Here is a 20615-nt window from a genome sequence, read left to right on the forward strand (position 1 = left end):
TAGACAGAGGGGTCACCGTAGCTAATACGTACAATACCTTAATTGGACAAAGGGGTCACACTAGCTAATGTCTGCAATACCTTGATTAGACAGAGGGGTCATGGTAGCTAATGCCTGCAATACCTTCATTAGTAGAAGGGTCACTGTAGCTAATACCTGCAATACCTTGATTAGACAGAGGGGTCACTAGTTAATACCTGCAATACCTTCATTAGACAGAGGGGTCACTAGAGCTTATTCATGCAATACCTTGATTAGACAGAGGGGTCACTGTAGCTAATACCTGCAATAACTTGATTAGTAGAGGGGTCACAGTAGCTAATACCTGCAATACCTTGATTAGACAGAGGGGTCACTGTAGCTAATACCTGCAATACCTTGATTAGACAGAGGGGTCCCTATAGCTTATACCTGCAATACCTTGATTTGACAGAGGGGTCACTGTAGCTAATACTTACAATACCTTGATTTGACAGAGGGGTCACTGTAGCTAATATCTGCAAAACTTTGATTAGACAGGGGGTCACTATAGGTAATACTAACAATACCTTGGTCACACTAGCTAATGTCTGCAATACCTTGATTAGACAGAGGGGTCATGGTAGCTAATGCCTGCAATACCTTCATTAGTAGAGGGGTCACTGTAGCTAATACCTGCAATACCTTGATTAGACAGAGGGGTCACTAGTTAATACCTGCAATACCTTCATTAGACAGAGGGGTCACTAGAGCTTATTCCTGCAATACCTTGATTAGACAGATGGGTCACTGTAGCTTATACCTGCAATACCTTGATTAGACAGAGGGGTCACTGTAGCTAATACATGCAATACCTTGATTAGACAGAGGGGTCACTGTAGCTAATACATGCAATACCTTAATTAGACAGAGGGGTCACTGTAGCTAATACATGCAATACCTTGATTAGACAGAGGGAACACTCTTGGCAAAACAATCCATAAAGGAACAGAATTCAAATCCTGCTGGAGGTAAAAATAAATAAACACATAAGTGCATTTTCCCCTAATTACTTCTCTTTCAATGCACAGACGTAATTCCCAGAAACCACAAAACAGATAGATTTCCTGTCCTTGTTAGTGGCATTATTTAGTATTCTCCTTTGCTGAGCCAGCTGATATCAGAGACATCCTATCCTCTGTGTCTGTTTTAGTGAAATGAGCACATTATATGTTTTATTTTCGTTGCCTCACATTTTACACCAACATCTTATATGTTTGCACAGATATCACCTCTCTACCCTCTTTTTCTTACTTTTGTTGCCTTTAACAAAGAATGAATTCCTATTATAAGTTTTATTAAAACACATTCTGACAACCAGCTAGGGCAAGAAAGTGCAGAAAAAGTTACTACTGATTAGATAGAAATATGTCCCCCTCTCACACACACACCTACTGCACTAATGATTATTATATGATGTATTACTCAAGAGAACAAAGATGAACCAATGCATTGAACAATTAATATTAGATGAAGAGAGGGTGAAGCACAGGATGTAAAGAGATAGATACTAGATAACTAGATAGATAGATAGATAGATACAGATAGATAGACAGACCGATAGATAGTCCCAGATAAATAGATAGATAGATAAATTGATAATATATATATATTGATAGATACCGGATAGATAGATATTGTATATATATATATATATATATATATATATATATATATATATATATATACTGGATAGATAGATAGATGATAAATAGATACTGTGTAGATAGATGAGTAGATTGTGAAGCACAGTAAGTAAAGCAATAGATACTCAATAGATAGATAGATAGATACTCTATAGATAGACAGATAGATAGATATATGATAGATGATAGATAAATACTGTATATATAGATGATAGATAGATACTGTATAAATAGACAGATAGATGCTGTACAGATAGATATACATAGACCTCTTATTATTATTATTATTATTATCATTATTAATAACATACATTACCATACACTTAAACACATGGGTGTGCATATATATATATATATATATATATATATATATACACACATACACACATGTATATCTATCTGTATAGTTTTCTGACTACCTACACTCTTTGTTGTCTGTTACAAGCCATTAAATGCACATAAGCGCGTTTCGCGGAGTGCTGATTTGCATTCTCACCTGGGGTTATAATAAACGGCTTCTGAACCATTCTAATGTATAATCGCTGCTGTTTATTTGCAGGTGTGTAGGCTGGGAATGTGGAAGCCTTTCTATATACACATGGGATTTAATGGAAGATAAGAGCCATTCAGCTCGCAGAGTTTGCCCTTTCTCCTACTTAACATTAAACCTCAGACCCAAATTGATCTCTGGCTTAAAAACCACATTCCCTTGCCCTGTTCTCTTGCAAGTATTAATTATGGACTTTGTTACTGATACTTCGGTGAGAGAGGATAATTATCAGCACGATAGATAAACAAGTAGATAAAGACCTGAATAAACAGCATAGAAAAGAAATACATAAATAAGTAAAAGAAAATGATTCTGTGACACATAGTGATAATGGTTTTATGAGACACTGAACAAACTTAGGAATATGGGCAATAATGCAGATGAACATGATACATAGACAGACTGATGTTATAAAGCTCTCTACTCTGGCCAGAATTTCTAACTTTGGTCAGTACGGAGGGGTCAGACAAGGGTTTTAAAAAGGTACATTTTAGCTTTAGAACTGGTCAGATAGATAGATAGATAGATAGATGATAGATAGATAGATAGATAGATAGGTAGATAGAGAGAAAGGGAGATAGACGGACAGACAGATAGAAGACAGATAGATAGATAGATAGATAGATAGATAGATAGATTGATAGAAAGTTAGATAACTGACATATAGGCACATTGATAAAAGTATGCTTTGCTTTAGATAAATAGACATGTGACATCTGTAGCTCTGTGTTTTCATAATAATTATACGCTGTGGCATATTAATTGCCATTACTGCTGAAAACCGGGAAATGTATCAATCATAATTATATAATACAGAGCAAGCAGGCAAACCCCTCACTGTGTCTGTGTAATGCAGCAATATACAGAGCTCAAGATATAACATTCATAGACTGCTCAGCATTGTCCGTTTAAAAGACACAAAGGCTTCTTTCAGTGCACAGTGTAACAATCTGCAGACATGATATGTAACAACCTTCCTTGCTATTAATGTCTTCAGAGTTATTCAATTTTACTTCAAATTCATTATCTTCATATACAGCCTTCACTAATTAAATAGATGTTCTTTATGCATTATGTACTTAATATATATTCAGTATATATGCATCATTATACACTGAAGTGTGCTTATTATCAGCAGGGCCGGCTCCAGAACGAATGAAATGGGGGGCATTTTATTTTCACGAGGGGGCACGTATTTACAGTCAAAATAAGAGCAGACCTACATATTATGCAGGGAAGTGTAGCTTCTGGCTGGCTTATCCACCTCTATTAACATTTGGAGAATATGTGCTTAATCACTAGGTAAAAGAATGAAGTCTAAATCCTAAGCAGTGCACTAAAACAGAGCCATTAAAATTTAGACCCCCAGTGCAATAGCTCCTTAAAAACAATTCACCCGTTAATCACCATGATCCAAAACCCTTAAACTCATTCTCAAATCTCATTCATGTCTCCTAAACAGCCATGCACCCCAAACCCCCAATGCAATGAACCCCTTTGTTTGCAATAGCAGTGAGGATACTAGGTTTTCAGGTATTGGTAATTTTGTAGATTAGATTTAGCTATGCCTTTTTTTTTTTTTTTTTTTTTTTTTTTTTTAATTCAAGAAGAAAATAAATTATGTTACAATTGTTTAGGAGACGCAGCTCCTGTAATTCACATGATCAAATGCAGACAGTTTCCAACATTTAACATGGTACAGCCAGTTACATTCACTGATAGTTCTTATCGAAGAAAAAAGAAAGAAAGACAAGAAACAAAATACCATCTTGTGTAATTACCTGTTTTAACTATCAAAATCAATTGTACATTCTATCCATCCAGACAAGTTCCATTGCAAAAAAAGTGCAACCAATTACCTTCACTAAGACTTCAATCTAACCAGAAAAAACTTCTTGTGTGTATGCATGTTTTAACTACAGAGATATCAGTTATACATCCTGTCCGTATGATGACTCAAATCATAGTATAAACACCACTGTCTGATCTGTAAGCATCTTTGTGAGTCTATACCCTCTTATCTGTTCCACGTGTGACCTCTATAAGTGTGGCAAGTGACAGTAAATTACTATTTTCAACAACTTAGATCTATTAGATACTACGAAGGATACATTGAAATTTGATCTTATTACCATAGCCTAGAGTCCTAAAATTGGTCTATTTAGCCTTGATCTGAGGAGGAGGGGAAGAAAGGGAGGGGGAGGGACGGAAAAAGGAGGAGAAAAAAAAAATCTGGGGTGGAGATCGATAGCAAACAGTTACAGAATGTTATTACGCAATATAGTGAGGGGGTGAATTCTATTTCCATAACTTATGGCGTAATTATGAAATTTCTGGGTCAGAAAAATATTACTGAAATAGCATCAAAATGGGTTAAAGAAAAAATGGAGGTCGAGAGTGAGACCCTCTCACAGAGTATTACCCTTGCTGCTGGGGCGACTTGTATGCACTCTTGGAAGGAATCCCACATGAAACTATTAAATAGGGCGTACCTAACGCCCACCAGACTGGCAAAATGGAGTCCAGAGAATAAGAACTGCCCCAAATGCTGTAAAGAACAGACAGACCTCTTGCACTCCTTTTGGGAGTGCCCCAAAATATTTCAATTTTGGCAAAAGATACATTTCTGGATAGGTAAACTAATGGGGGTAAAATTCAATCTTAGCCCACACCAAATAATGTTTCTATGCAAACTTTCGCCCATTATACCCAACAATAGATTTATAAATCTATTAATCCTGACGGCCCGCAATATAATATTAAAAAGATGGAAAAACCATATTCCACCTAAGTTTATAGACTTCTTAAAGGAAGTACAACATCAAATGGTGATGGAACAGTGCCAGGTAAAAGTCAATAACCCAAAAATGATCACCAGATTTTTCAGCAAATGGAAGAGATATATCTATTCACTTCCCTTAGAGATGCAGAGGCAAGCGGTGAATCATTTAAAGCCCTCAGTCTGGGTTCAGCGCCAAATAGAGCTGGATCTTCTACCTAGAGTATGGTTCGATTAATAACCTTTGTAAGAGTCTGATACATATTTTTCCCCAGATCCATAGTACTCATCCAATGTTCATGTACCCTTTAGATTTAGCTATACCTGTTTCACAATAGCTAATGGATATCAGGCTACTTAATACAACCTTTGTACTGTGAACCTATAAGAATATGATTGTATCATATAAATATAAGTCTATAAATGGCTACCGGCTTCTATCGACGCCTCAAAAGTGCACTGTGATCTTGGGCCCGGCCTAAGATCACAGTGCACTTTTGAGGCGTCGATAGAAGCCGGTAGCCATTTATAGACTTATATTTATATGATACAATCATATTCTTATCATGGTCTATTGTTTAAGAAAATGAGTAACTCACGATAGTTAGGTAAAATGAATAGGGTTAAAGACAAGTTCAAAAAGTCTCTAATTAACTCCCAATTTCAAATAAGAGGTTAAGACACAGTGCTCCTTGCAGATGCGTGATGCGACCTCAAAGTTCGGCAGCTAACTCTGCCCCCAACATGCAGCATTACATAACAATTCATTATTTTATTTATTATTTTTAAAGCGTATGATCATATCAATATTTTTGAGGGGGCAAAGCATTCCATTTGGGTGGGCATTGCCCTCCTATGCCCCCCCTTGGAGCCGACCCTGATTATCAGTATATAGATACTCAAATCATTATACAGTGCAGCGTGCTCATTATCAGTGTATATATACTCACATCACTATACAGTGCAGCATGCTCATTATCAGTGTATAGATACTCACATCATTATACAGTGCAGTGTGCTCATTATCAGTGTATAGATACTCACATCACTATACAGTACAGCATGCTCATTATCAGTGTATAGATACTCACATCATTATACAGTGCAGTGTGCTCATTATCAGTGTATATATACTCACATCATTATACAGTGCAGTGTGCTCATTATCAGTGTATAGATACTCTCATCATTATACAGTACAGTGTGCTCATTATCAGTTTATAGATACTCGCATCATTATACAGTGCAGCGTGCTCATTATCAGTGTATAGATACTCACATCATTATACAGTACAGTGTGCTCATTATCAGTGTATAGATACTCACATCATTATACAGTACAGCGTGCTCATTATCAGTGTATAGATACTCACATCATTATACAGTACAATGTGCTCACTATCAGTGTATAGATACTCACATCATTATACAGTGCAGCGTGCTCATTATCAGTGTATAGATACTCACATCATTATACAGTACAGCGTGCTCATTATCAGTGTATAGATACTCACATCATTATACAGTACAGTGTGCTCATTATCAGTGTATAGATACTCACATCATTATACAGTACAGTATGCTCATTATCAGTGTATAGATACTCACATCATTATACAGTGCAGTGTGCTCATTATCAGTGTATAGATACTCACATCATTATACAGTGCAGCGTGCTCATTATCAGTGTATAGATACTCACATCATAACACAGTGCAGAATGCTCATTATCAGTGTATAGATACTCACATCATTATACAGTGCAGTGTTCTCATTATCAGTGTATAGATACTCACATCATTATACAGTGCAGCGTGCTCATTATCAGTGTATAGATACTCACATCATAACACAGTGCAGAATGCTCATTATCAGTGTATAGATACTCACATCATTATACAGAGTGCAGTATGATCATTATCAGTGTATAGATACTCACATCATTATACAGTACAGCGTGCTCATTATCAGTGTATAGATACTCACATCATTATACAGTACAGCGTGCTCATTATCAGTGTATAGATACTCACATCATTATACAGTACAGCGTGCTCATTATCAGTGTATAGATACTCACATCATTGTACAGTACAGTGTGCTCATTATCAGTGTATAGATACTCACATCATTATACAGTACAGTGTGCTCAATATCAGTGTATAGATACTCACATCATTATACAGTGCAGCATGCTCATTATCAGTATATAGATACTCACATCATTATACAGTACGGTGTGCTCATTATCAGTGAATAGATACTCACATCATTATACAGTGCAGTGTGTTCATTATCAGTGTATAGATACTCACATCATTATACAGTACGGTGTGCTCATTATCAGTGTATAGATACTCACATCATTATACAGTACAGTGTGCTCATTATCAGTGTATAGATACTCAAATCATTATACAGTACAGCGTGCACATTATCAGTGTATAGATACTCACATCACTATACAGTACAGCATGCTCATTATCAGTGTATAGATACTCAAATCATTATACAGTGCAGCGTGCTCATTATCAGTGTATAGATACTCACATCATTATACAGTACAGTGTGCTCATTATCAGTGTATAGATACTCACATCATTATACAGTACAGTGTGCTCATTATCAGTGTATAGATACTCAAATCATTATACAGTACAGCGTGCACATTATCAGTGTATAGATACTCACATCACTATACAGTACAGCATGCTCATTATCAGTGTATAGATACTCAAATCATTATACAGTGCAGCGTGCTCATTATCAGTGTATATATACTCACATCACTATACAGTACAGCATGCTCATTATCAGTGTATATATACTCACATCATTATACAGTACAGCGTGCTCATTATCAGTGTATAGATACTCACATCATTATACAGTGCAGTGTGCTCATTATCAGTGTATAGATACTCACATCATTATACAGTGCAGTGTGCTCATTATCAGTGTATTGATACTCACATCACTATACAGTGCAGCCTGCTCATTATCAGTGTATAGATACTCACATCATTATACAGTGCAGTGTGCTTATTATCAGTGTATATATACTCACATCACTATACAGTACAGCATGCTCATTATCAGTGTATAGATACTAAAATCATTATACAGTGCAGCGTGCTCATTATCAGTGTATAGATACTCACATCATTATACAGTGCAGTGTGCTCATTATCAGTGTATAGATACTCACATCATTATACAGTGCAGTGTGCTCATTATCAGTGTATAGATACTCACATCATTATACAGTGCAGCGTGCTCATTATCAGTGTATAAATACTCACATCATTATACAGTACAGTGTGCTCATTATCAGTGTATAGATACTCACATCATTATACAGTACAGTGTGCACATTATCAGTGTATAGATACTCACATCATTATACAGTACAGTGTGCTCATTATCAGTGTATAGATACTTACATCATTATACAGTACAGTGTGCTCATTATCAGTGTATAGATACTCACATCATTATACAGTACAGTGTGCACATTATCAGTGTATAGATACTCACATCATTATACAGTACAGTGTGCACATTATCAGTGTATAGATACTCACATCATTATACAGTACAATGTGCTCACTATCAGTGTATAGATACTCACATCATTATACAGTGCAGTGTGCTCATTATCAGTGTATAGATACTCACATCATTATACAGTACAGTGTGCTCATTATCAGTGTATGTATACTCACATCATTATACAGTACAGTGTGCTCATTATCAGTGTATAGATACTCACATCATTATACAGTGCAGTGTGCTCATTATCAGTGTATAGATACTCACATCATTATACAGTACAGTGTGTTCATTATCAGTGTATAGATACTCACATCATTATACAGTACAGTGTGCTCATTATCAGTATATAGATACTCACATCATTATACAGTACAGCGTGCTCATTATCAGTGTATAGATACTCACATCATGATACAGTATAGCATGCTCATTATCAGTGTATAGATACTCACATCATTATACAGTACAGCGTGCTCATTATCAGTGTATAGATACTCACATCATTATACAATACAGCGTGCTCATTATCAGTGTATAGATGCTCACATCATTATACAATACAGCGTGCTCATTATCAGTGTATAGATACTCACATCATTATACAATACAGCGTGCTCATTATCAGTGTATAGATACTCACATCATTATACAGTGCAGCATGCTCATTATCAGTGTATAGATACTCACATCATTATACAGTACAGTGTGCTCATTATCAGTGTATTGATACTCACATCATTATACAGTGCAGTGTGCTCATTATCAGTGTATAGATACTCACATGATTATACAGTGCAGTGTGCTCATTATCAGTGTATAGATACTCACATCATTATACAGTACAGCGTGCTCATTATCAGTGTATAGATACTCACATCATTATACAGTGCAGTGTGCTCATTATCAGTGTATAGATACTCACATCATTATACAGTGCAGCATGCTCATTATCAGTGTATAGATACTCACATAATTATACAGTACAGCGTGCTCATTATCAGTATATAGATACTCACATCATTATACAGTACAGCGTGCTCATTATCAGTGTATAGATACATCATTATACAGTACAGCGTGCTCATTATCAGTGTATATATACTCAGATCACTATACAGTACAGCATGCTCATTATCAGTGTATAGATACTCACATCATTATACAGTGCAGTGTGCTCATTATCAGTGTATAGATACTCACATCATTATATAGTGCAGTGTGCTCATTATCAGTGTATTGATACTCACATCATTGTACAGTACAGTGTGCTCATTATCAGTGTATAGATACTCACATCATTATACAGTGCAGTGTGCTCATTATCAGTGTATAGATACTCACATCATTATACAGTGCAGCGTGCTCATTATCAGTGTATAGATACTAACATAATTATACAGTGCAGCGTACTCATTATCAGTGTATAGATACTCACATCATTATACAGTGCAGCGTGCTGATTATCAGTGTATATATATATACTCACATTATTATACAGTGCAGCGTGCTGATTATCAGTGTATATATATACTCACATCATTATACAGTGCAGAGTGCTCATTATCAGTGTATAGATACTCACATGATTATACAGTGCAGTGTTCTCATTATCAGTGTATAGATACTCACATCATTATACAGTACAGTGTGCTCATTATCCGTATATAGATACTCACATCATTATACAGTACGGTGTGCTCATTGTCAGTGTATAAATACTCACATCATTATACAGTGCAGCATGCTCATTATCAGTGTATAGATACTCACATCATTATACAGTGCAGCCTGCTCAATATCAGTGTATAGATACTCACATCATTATACAGTACAGTGTGGTCATTATCAGTGTATAGATACTCAAATCATTATACAGTGCAGCATGCTCATTATCAGTGTATAGATACTCACATCATTATACAGTACAGTGTGCTCATTATCAGTGTATTGATACTCACATCATTGTACAGTACAGTGTGCTCATTATCAGTGTATAGATACTCACATCATTATACAGTACAGTGTGCTCATTATCAGTGTATAGATACTCACATCATAATACAGTGCAGCATGCTCATTATCAGTGTATAGATACTCACATCATTATACAGTACAGTGTGCTCATTATCAGTGTATAGATACTAACATAATTATACAGTGCAGCGTACTCATTATCAGTGTATAGATACTCACATCATTATACACTGCAGTGTGCTCATTATCAGTGTATAGATACCCACATCATTATACAGTGCAGCGTGCTGATTATCAGTGTATATATATATACTCACATCATTATACAGTGCAGCGTGCTGATTATCAGTGTATATATATACTCACATCATTATACAGTGCAGCATGCTCATTATCAGTGTATAGATACTCACATCATTATACAGTACAGCGTGTTCATTATCAGTGTATAGATACTCACATCATTATACAGTGCAGTGTGTTCATTATCAGTGTATAGATACTCACATTATTATACAGTGCAGTGTGTTCATTATCAGTGTATAGATATTCACATTATTATACAGTGCAGCGTGCTCATTATCAGTGTATAGATACTCACATCATTATTCAGTATAGTGTGCTCATTATCAGTGTATAGTTACTCACATCATTATACAGTACAGCGTGCTCATTATCAGTGTATAGATACTCACATCATTATACAGTGCAGTGTGCTCATTATCTGTGTATAGATACTCACATCATTATACAGTGCAGCCTGCTCAATATCAGTGTATAGATACTCACATCATTATACAGTACAGTGTGCTCATTATCAGTGTATAGATACTCACATCATTATACAGTACAGTGTGCTCATTATCAGTGTATAGATACTCACATCATTATACAGTGCAGCCTGCTCAATATCAGTGTATAGATACTCACATCATTATACAGTACAGTGTGGTCATTATCAGTGTATAGATACTCAAATCATTATACAGTGCAGCATGCTCATTATCAGTGTATAGATACTCACATCATTATACAGTACAGTGTGCTCATTATCAGTGTATTGATACTCACATCATTGTACAGTACAGTGTGCTCATTATCAGTGTATAGATACTCACATCATTATACAGTGCAGTGTGCTCATTATCAGTGTATAGATACTCACATCATTATACAGTGCAGCGTGCTCATTATCAGTGTATAGATACTAACATAATTATACAGTGCAGCGTACTCATTATCAGTGTATAGATACTCACATCATTATACAGTGCAGCGTGCTGATTATCAGTGTATATATATATACTCACATTATTATACAGTGCAGCGTGCTGATTATCAGTGTATATATATACTCACATCATTATACAGTGCAGAGTGCTCATTATCAGTGTATAGATACTCACATGATTATACAGTGCAGTGTTCTCATTATCAGTGTATAGATACTCACATCATTATACAGTACAGTGTGCTCATTATCCGTATATAGATACTCACATCATTATACAGTACGGTGTGCTCATTGTCAGTGTATAAATACTCACATCATTATACAGTGCAGCATGCTCATTATCAGTGTATAGATACTCACATCATTATACAGTGCAGCCTGCTCAATATCAGTGTATAGATACTCACATCATTATACAGTACAGTGTGGTCATTATCAGTGTATAGATACTCAAATCATTATACAGTGCAGCATGCTCATTATCAGTATATAGATACTCACATCATTATACAGTACAGTGTGCTCATTATCAGTGTATTGATACTCACATCATTGTACAGTACAGTGTGCTCATTATCAGTGTATAGATACTCACATCATTATACAGTACAGTGTGCTCATTATCAGTGTATAGATACTCACATCATTATACAGTACAGTGTGCTCATTATCAGTGTATAGATACTAACATAATTATACAGTGCTGTGTGCTCATTATCAGTGTATAGATACTCACATCATTATACAGTGCAGTGTGCTCATTATCAGTGTATAGATACTCACATCATAATACAGTGCAGCATGCTCATTATCAGTGTATAGATACTCACATCATTATACAGTACAGTGTGCTCATTATCAGTGTATAGATACTAACATAATTATACAGTGCAGCGTACTCATTATCAGTGTATAGATACTCACATCATTATACACTGCAGTGTGCTCATTATCAGTGTATAGATACCCACATCATTATACAGTGCAGCGTGCTGATTATCAGTGTATATATATATACTCACATCATTATACAGTACAGCGTGCTGATTATCAGTGTATATATATACTCACATCATTATACAGTGCAGAGTGCTCATTATCAGTGTATAGATACTCACATCATTATACAGTGCAGCATGCTCATTATCAGTGTATAGATACTCACATCATTATACAGTACAGCGTGTTCATTATCAGTGTATAGATACTCACATCATTATACAGTGCAGTGTGTTCATTATCAGTGTATAGATACTCACATTATTATACAGTGCAGTGTGTTCATTATCAGTGTATAGATATTCACATTATTATACAGTGCAGCGTGCTCATTATCAGTGTATAGATACTCACATCATTATACAGTATAGTGTGCTCATTATCAGTGTATAGTTACTCACATCATTATACAGTACAGCGTGCTCATTATCAGTGTATAGATACTCACATCATTATACAGTGCAGTGTGCTCATTATCTGTGTATAGATACTCACATCATTATACAGTGCAGCCTGCTCAATATCAGTGTATAGATACTCACATCATTATACAGTACAGTGTGGTCATTATCAGTGTATAGATACTCACATCATTATACAGTGCAGTGTGTTCATTATCAGTGTATAGATACTCACATCATTATACAGTGCAGTGTCTTCATTATCAGTGTATAGATACTCCAATCATTATAGTGCAGTGTGCTCATTATAAGTGTATAGATACTCAGATCATTATATAGTGCAGTGTGCTCATTACTAGTGTATAGATACTCACATCATTATACAGTACAGCGTGCTCATTATCAGTGTATTGATACTCACATCATTGTACAGTACAGTGTGCTCATTATCAGTGTATAGATACTCACATCATTATACAGTACAGTGTGCTCATTATCAGTGTATAGATACTCACATCATTATACAGTGCAGCATACTCATTATCAGTGTATAGATACTCACATCATTATACAGTACAGTGTGCTCATTATCAGTGTATAGATACTCACATCATTATACAGTGCAGCATACTCATTATCAGTGTATAGATACTCACATCATTATACAGTACAGTGTGCTCATTATCAGTGTATAGATACTCACATCATTATACAGTGCAGCATACTCATTATCAGTGTATAGATACTCACATCATTGTACAGTACAGTGTGCTCATTATCAGTGTATAGATACTCACATCATTATACAGTACAGTGTGCTCATTATCAGTGTATAGATACTCAGATCATTATACAGTGCAGCGTGCTCATTATCAGTGTATAGATACTGACATCATGATACTGTACAGTGTGCTCATTATCAGTGTATAAATACTCACATTATTATACAGTGCAGTGTGTTCATTATCAGTGTATAGATATTCACATTATTATACAGTGCAGCGTGCTCATTATCAGTGTATAGATACTCACATCATTATACAGTATAGTGTGCTCATTATCAGTGTATAGTTACTCACATCATTATACAGTACAGCGTGCTCATTATCAGTGTATAGATACTCACATCATTATACAGTACAGCATGCTCATTATCAGTGTATAGATACTCACGTCATTATACAGTGCAGTGTGTTCATTATCAGTGTATAGATACTCACATCATTATACAGTGCAGTGTGTTCATTATCAGTGTATAGATACTCACATCATTATACATTGCAGCGTGCTCATTATTCGTGTATAGATACTCACATCATTATACAGTGCAGTGTGCTCATTATCACTGTATAGATACTCACATCATTATACAGTGCAGTGTGCTCATTATCAGTGTATAGAGATACTATCATCATTATACAGTGCAGCCTCCTCATTATCTGTGTGTAGATACTCACATCATTATACAGTGCAGTGTGCTCATTATCAGTGTATAGATACCCACATCATTATACAGTACAGTGTGCTCATTATCAGTGTATAGATACTTAAATCATTATACAGTGTGCTCATTATCAGTGTATAGATACTCACATCATTATACAGTGCAGTGTGCTAATTATCTGTGTATAGATACTCACATCATTATACAGTACAGTGTGCTCATTATCAGTGTATAGATACTCACATCATTATACAGTACAGTGTGCTCATTATCAGTGTATAGATATTCACATCATTATACAGTGCAGTGTGCTAATTATCTGTGTATAGATACTCACATCATTATACAGTACAGTGTGCTCATTATCAGTGTATAGATATTCACATCATTATACAGTGCAGTGTGCTCATTATCAGTGTATATATACTCACATCATTATACAGTGCAGTGTGCTCATTATCAGTGTATAGATACTCACATCATTATATAGTGCAGTGTGCTCATTATCAGTGTATAGATACTCACATCATTATACAGTACAGCATGCTCATTATCAGTGTATAGATACTCACATCATTATACAGTACAGTGTGCTCACTATCAGTTTATAGATACTCACATCATTATACAGTACAGTGTGCTCATTATCAGTGTATAGATACTCACATCATTATACAGTGTGCTCATTATCAGTGTATAGATACTCACATCATTATACAGTACAGTGTGCTCATTATCAGTGTATAGATACTCACATCATTATACAGTACAGTGTGCTCATTATCAGTGTATAGATACTCACATCATTATACAGTACAGTGTGCTCATTATCAGTGTATAGATACTCACATCATTATACAGTACAGTGTGCTCACTATCAGTTTATAGATACTCACATCATTATACAGTGCAGTATGCTCATAATCAGTGTATAGATACTCACATCATAATACAGTGCAGTGTGCTCATTATCAGTGTATAGATACTCACATCATTATACAGTACAGTGTGCTCATTATCAGTGTATAGATAATCACATCATTATACAGTGCAGTGTGCTCATTATCAGTGTATAGATACTCACATCATTATACAGTGCAGTGTGCTCATTATCAGTGTATAGATACTCACATCATTATACAGTGCAGTGTGCTCATTATCAGTGTATAGATACTCACATCATTATACAGTGCAGTGTGCTCATTATCCGTGTATAGATACTCACATCATTATACAGTACAGTGTGCTCATTATCAGTGTATAGATACTCACATCATTATACAGTACAGTGTGCTCATTATCAGTGTATAGATACTCACATCATTATACAGTACAGTGTGCTCATTATCAGTGTATAGATACTCACATCATTATACAGTACAGTGTGCTCATTATCAGTGTATAGATACTCACATCATTATACAGTGCAGCATGCTCATTATCAGTGTATAGATACTCACATCATTATACAGTGCAGCATGCTCATTATCAGTGTATAGATACTCACATCATTATACAGTGCAGTGTGCTCATTATCAGTGTATAGATACTCACATCATTATACAGTGCAGTGTGCTCATTATCCGTGTATAGATACTCACATCATTATACAGTACAGTGTGCTCATTATCAGTGTATAGATACTCACATCATTATACAGTACAGTGTGCTCATTATCAGTGTATAGATACTCACATCATTATACAGTACAGTGTGCTCATTATCAGTGTATAGATACTCACATCATTATACAGTGCAGTGTGCTCATTATCAGTGTATAGATACTCACATCATAATACAGTGAATATGTATATTATAGTATATAGTAGATCATCAATATTTCTGCAGTAAATATATAAATTATGATTAGACCAGATTCATTAATCAAGTAGAGGACTCACAATGAAGACATTTCCTCTGCTTTTTGATGAAGGAGATGCAATAAACCTTTAAAAGTCTCTGCACACATCTGTCACCAAATATTACAGTATCAGTGAACATAAAGTATAACTTAATATCTATTGTAATGTTCACTGTGATTGTACTCATGGTCTGTTAATAAATATCATGAAATAGAGTGAAATAAACATGAATTTAATTCTCAAAGTCAATAAAAATTAATAATTTCCTTTCAATGTGTTTTACAGATTTCTGATGACCTGGTATACTCAGCTGAGTGCCCGAGCGATGATGAAGATTTAGAGGAATGTGAACCAAGTACTGGTAAGACCCAAACTGTACCCTCTAATGACAGATAAATAAATAATGCAGCAAGTAACGGAGAAATCCCTTAATACACCCAGGAAGGAAATAGAAGTAGTTATATGTAGAGATATGTAAAAACCTCAGGGGCAGCTGAGTGTCAGGGTGTGTTGGGATGGTGTAGCAAGGTGGCGAGGGGCAGCAGGGTGTCAGGGTGTATAGGGAGAGTATAGCAAGGTGGCGAGGGGCAGCAGGATGTCAGTGTGTATAGGGACGGTATAGCAAGGCGGGGAGGGGCAGCAGGGTGTCAGGGTGTATAGGAAGGGTATAACAAGGCAGTGAGGGGAAGCAGGGTGTCAGGGTGTATAGGGAGGGTATAACAAGGCAGTGAGGGGAAGCAGGGTGTCAGGGTGTATATGGAGGGTATAACAAGGCATTGAGGGGCAGCAGGGTATCAGGATATTTAGGGAGGGTATAAAAAGGCAGCGAGGGGCAGCAGGGTGTATAGGGAGGGTATAACAAGGCAGCGAGGGACAGCAGGATGTCAGGGTGTATATGGAGGGTATAACAAGGAGGGATGTGCAGCAGGGTGTATAGGGAGGGTATAGCAAGGCAGCGGGGGGCAGCAGGGTGTCAGGGTGTATAGGGAGGGTATAAAAAGGCAGTGAGGGGCAGCAGGGTGTCAGGGTGTATTTGTAGGGTATAGCAAGGAGTCGAGGGGCAGCCTGGTGTTGTGTGTATAGGGAAGGTATAACAAGGAGGCAAGGGGCAGCAGGGTGTTGTGTGTATAGAGAGGGTATAACAAGGCAGCATGGGGCAGCAGGGTGTCAAGGTGTATAGGGAGGGTATAGCAAGGCAGCAAGAGCCAGCAGAGTGCCAGGGTTATAGGGATGGTATAACAATGCGACGAGGACAAGCAGGGTGTCAGGGTTTATAGGGAGAGTATAACAAGGCAGCGAGGGGAAGCAAGGTGTATAGGAACAGTATAGCAAGGCAGCAAGAGGCAGCAGGGTTTTAGCGTGAATAGGGAGGGTATAACAAGACAGGGAGGGGCAGCAGGGTGCCAGGGTGCATAGGGAGGGTAAAGAAAGGCAGTGAGGGGATGGAGGGTGTTTGGTGTACAGTGATGGTCTAACAAGGCAGTGAGGGGCAGCAGGGTGAATAGATAGGGTATAACAAGGCAGCAAGGGGCAGCAGGGTGTTGGGGTGTATAGGGAGGGTATAACAAGGCAGTGAGGGGCAGCAGGGTGTTTGGTGTAAAATGAGGGTCTAACAAGGCAGTGAGGGGCAGCAGGGTGCCAGGATGTATAGGGAGAGTATAACAAGGCATTGAGGGGCAGCAGGTTGACAGGGTGTATAGGGAGTGTACAACAAGGCAGCAAGGAGCAGCAGGGTGTTGGGGTGTATAGAGAGGGTATAACAAGGCAGTGAGGGGCAGCAGGGTGTTGGGTTTATGGTGAGGGTACCATATAACAAGGAAGTGAGGGGTAGCTGGGTGTTGGTGTGTATAGGGAGAGTATAACAAGGCAGTGAGGGGCAGCAGGGAGCCAGTGTGTATAGGGAGGGTAAAGCAAGGCAGCGGGGGGCAGCAGTGTGTTGGGGTGTATAGAGAGGGTATAACAAACCAGTGAGGGGCAGCAGGGTTTTGAGTTTATAGGGAGGGTACTGTATAACAAGACAGCGAGGGGCAGCAGGGTGTATAGGGATGGTTTAGCAAGGCCGGGAGGGGCGGCAGGGTGACAGGGTGAATAGGGAGGGTATAACAAGGCAGGGAGGGACAGCAGGGTGCCAAGGTGCATAGGGAGGGTAAAGCAAGGCAGTGAGGGGATGCAGGGTGTTTGGTGCATAGTGAGGGTCTAAAAAGGCAGTGAGGGGCAGCAGGGTGTCAGGGTGTATAGAGAGGGTATAACAAGGCAGTGAGCGGCAGCAGGGTGTTGGGTTTATAGGGAGGGTATAACAAGGCCGTGAGGGGCAACAGGGTGTTGTGTGCATAGGGAGGGTATAAAAAGTCAGTGAGGGGCAGCAGGTTGTTGGGTTTATAGGGAGGGTACCATATAACAAGGAAGTGAGGGACAGCATGGTGTTGGGTTTATATGGAGGGTATAACAAGGCAATGAGGGGCAGCAGGGTGTTGGGTTTATAGGGGAGTATAAAAAGGCAGTGAGGGGCAGCAGGGTGTTGGGGTGTATAGGTGGGTATAAAAAGGCAGTTAGGGGCAGCAGGGTGTTGGGGTGTATAGGGAGGGTATAACAAGGCAGTGAGGGTCAGCAGGGTGTTGGGTTTATAGAGAGGGTATAACAAGGCAGTGAGGGGCAGCAGTGTGTTTATTTTATAGGAATGGTACCGTATAACAAGGCAGTGAGGGGCAGCAGGGTGTTGTGGTGTATAGGGAGGGTATATCAAGCGAGTGAGGGGCAGTAGGGTGTTTGGTTTATAGGGAGGGTATAACAAGGCAGTGAGGGGCAGCAGGGTGTTGTGTGCATAGGGAGGGTATAGCAAGGCAATAAGGGGCAGAATACACTTATACATGCAGATACACACACTACCTAGCTTACACATATACATGCAGATACTCACACAAACTACATAGTATACACTTGCACATGCAGATACACACACCCTACATAGCATACATTTATACATGCAGATACACACTTATACATACAGATACAAACACACTACATAGCTTACATTTATACATGCAGATACACACACACACACACTACATAGCATACACTTATACATGCAGATACACACACACTACATAGCTTACACTTATACATGCAGATACACACACACACTACATAGTATACACTTGCACATGCAGATAGATACACCCTACATAACATACACTTATACATGCAGATACACACTTATACATACAGATACAAACACACTACATAGCTTACATTTATACATGCAGATACACATACTACATTGCATACACTTATACAAGCAGATACTCACACACACACATTACATAGCTTACACTTATACATGCAGATACACACACACACTACATACACTTATACATGCAAATACACACACTACATAACATACACATATACATGCAGATACACACACACACTACATAGCATACAGTTATACATGCAGAGACACACACTACATTAAATACACTTATACATGCAGATACACACACAGTTATACATGCAGATGCACACACAGTTATACATGCAGATGCACACAGACACACACACACTACATAGCATACACTTATACATGCAGATACACACACACTACATAGCATACACTTATACATGCAGATACACACACACACACACACTACATAGCTTACATTTATACATGCAGAGACACACACTACATTAAATACACTTATACATGCAGATACACACACAGTTATACATGCAGATGCACACAGACACACACACACTACATAGCATACACTTATACATGCAGATACACACACACTACATGGCTTACATTTATACATGCAGACACACACTACATATCATACACTTATACATGCAGATACACACACATACACTTAAACATACAGATACACACACACACTACATATCTTACACTTATACATGCAGATACACACACACTACATAGCATACACTTATAAATACAGATACACACACATACACTACATAGTATACACTTACACATGCCAATACACACACACTACATAGTATAAACTTATACATGCAGATACACACACACTACATAGCATACACTTACACATGCAGACACACACACACTACATAGCATACACTTATACATGCAGATACACACACACACACACACTTATACATGCAGCATACACTT

At 37.5% G+C, this 20615-nt stretch overlaps 1 protein-coding gene across 1 annotated transcript in view; it reads left to right on the forward strand.

Moving 5' to 3' along the window:
* LOC128665790 (neurexin-2-like) overlaps positions 1 to 20615 on the forward strand; it is a 581704-nt gene that overhangs the window by 510918 nt on the left and 50171 nt on the right. Inside the window, 1 exon segment of the mRNA XM_053719990.1 lies at positions 16748 to 16823. Within this exon segment, the coding sequence (XP_053575965.1) occupies positions 16748 to 16823 (76 nt within the window).

This window comes from Bombina bombina, chromosome 7, assembly GCF_027579735.1.
Source record: "Bombina bombina isolate aBomBom1 chromosome 7, aBomBom1.pri, whole genome shotgun sequence".
Classification (NCBI taxonomy): Eukaryota; Metazoa; Chordata; class Amphibia; order Anura; family Bombinatoridae; genus Bombina; species Bombina bombina.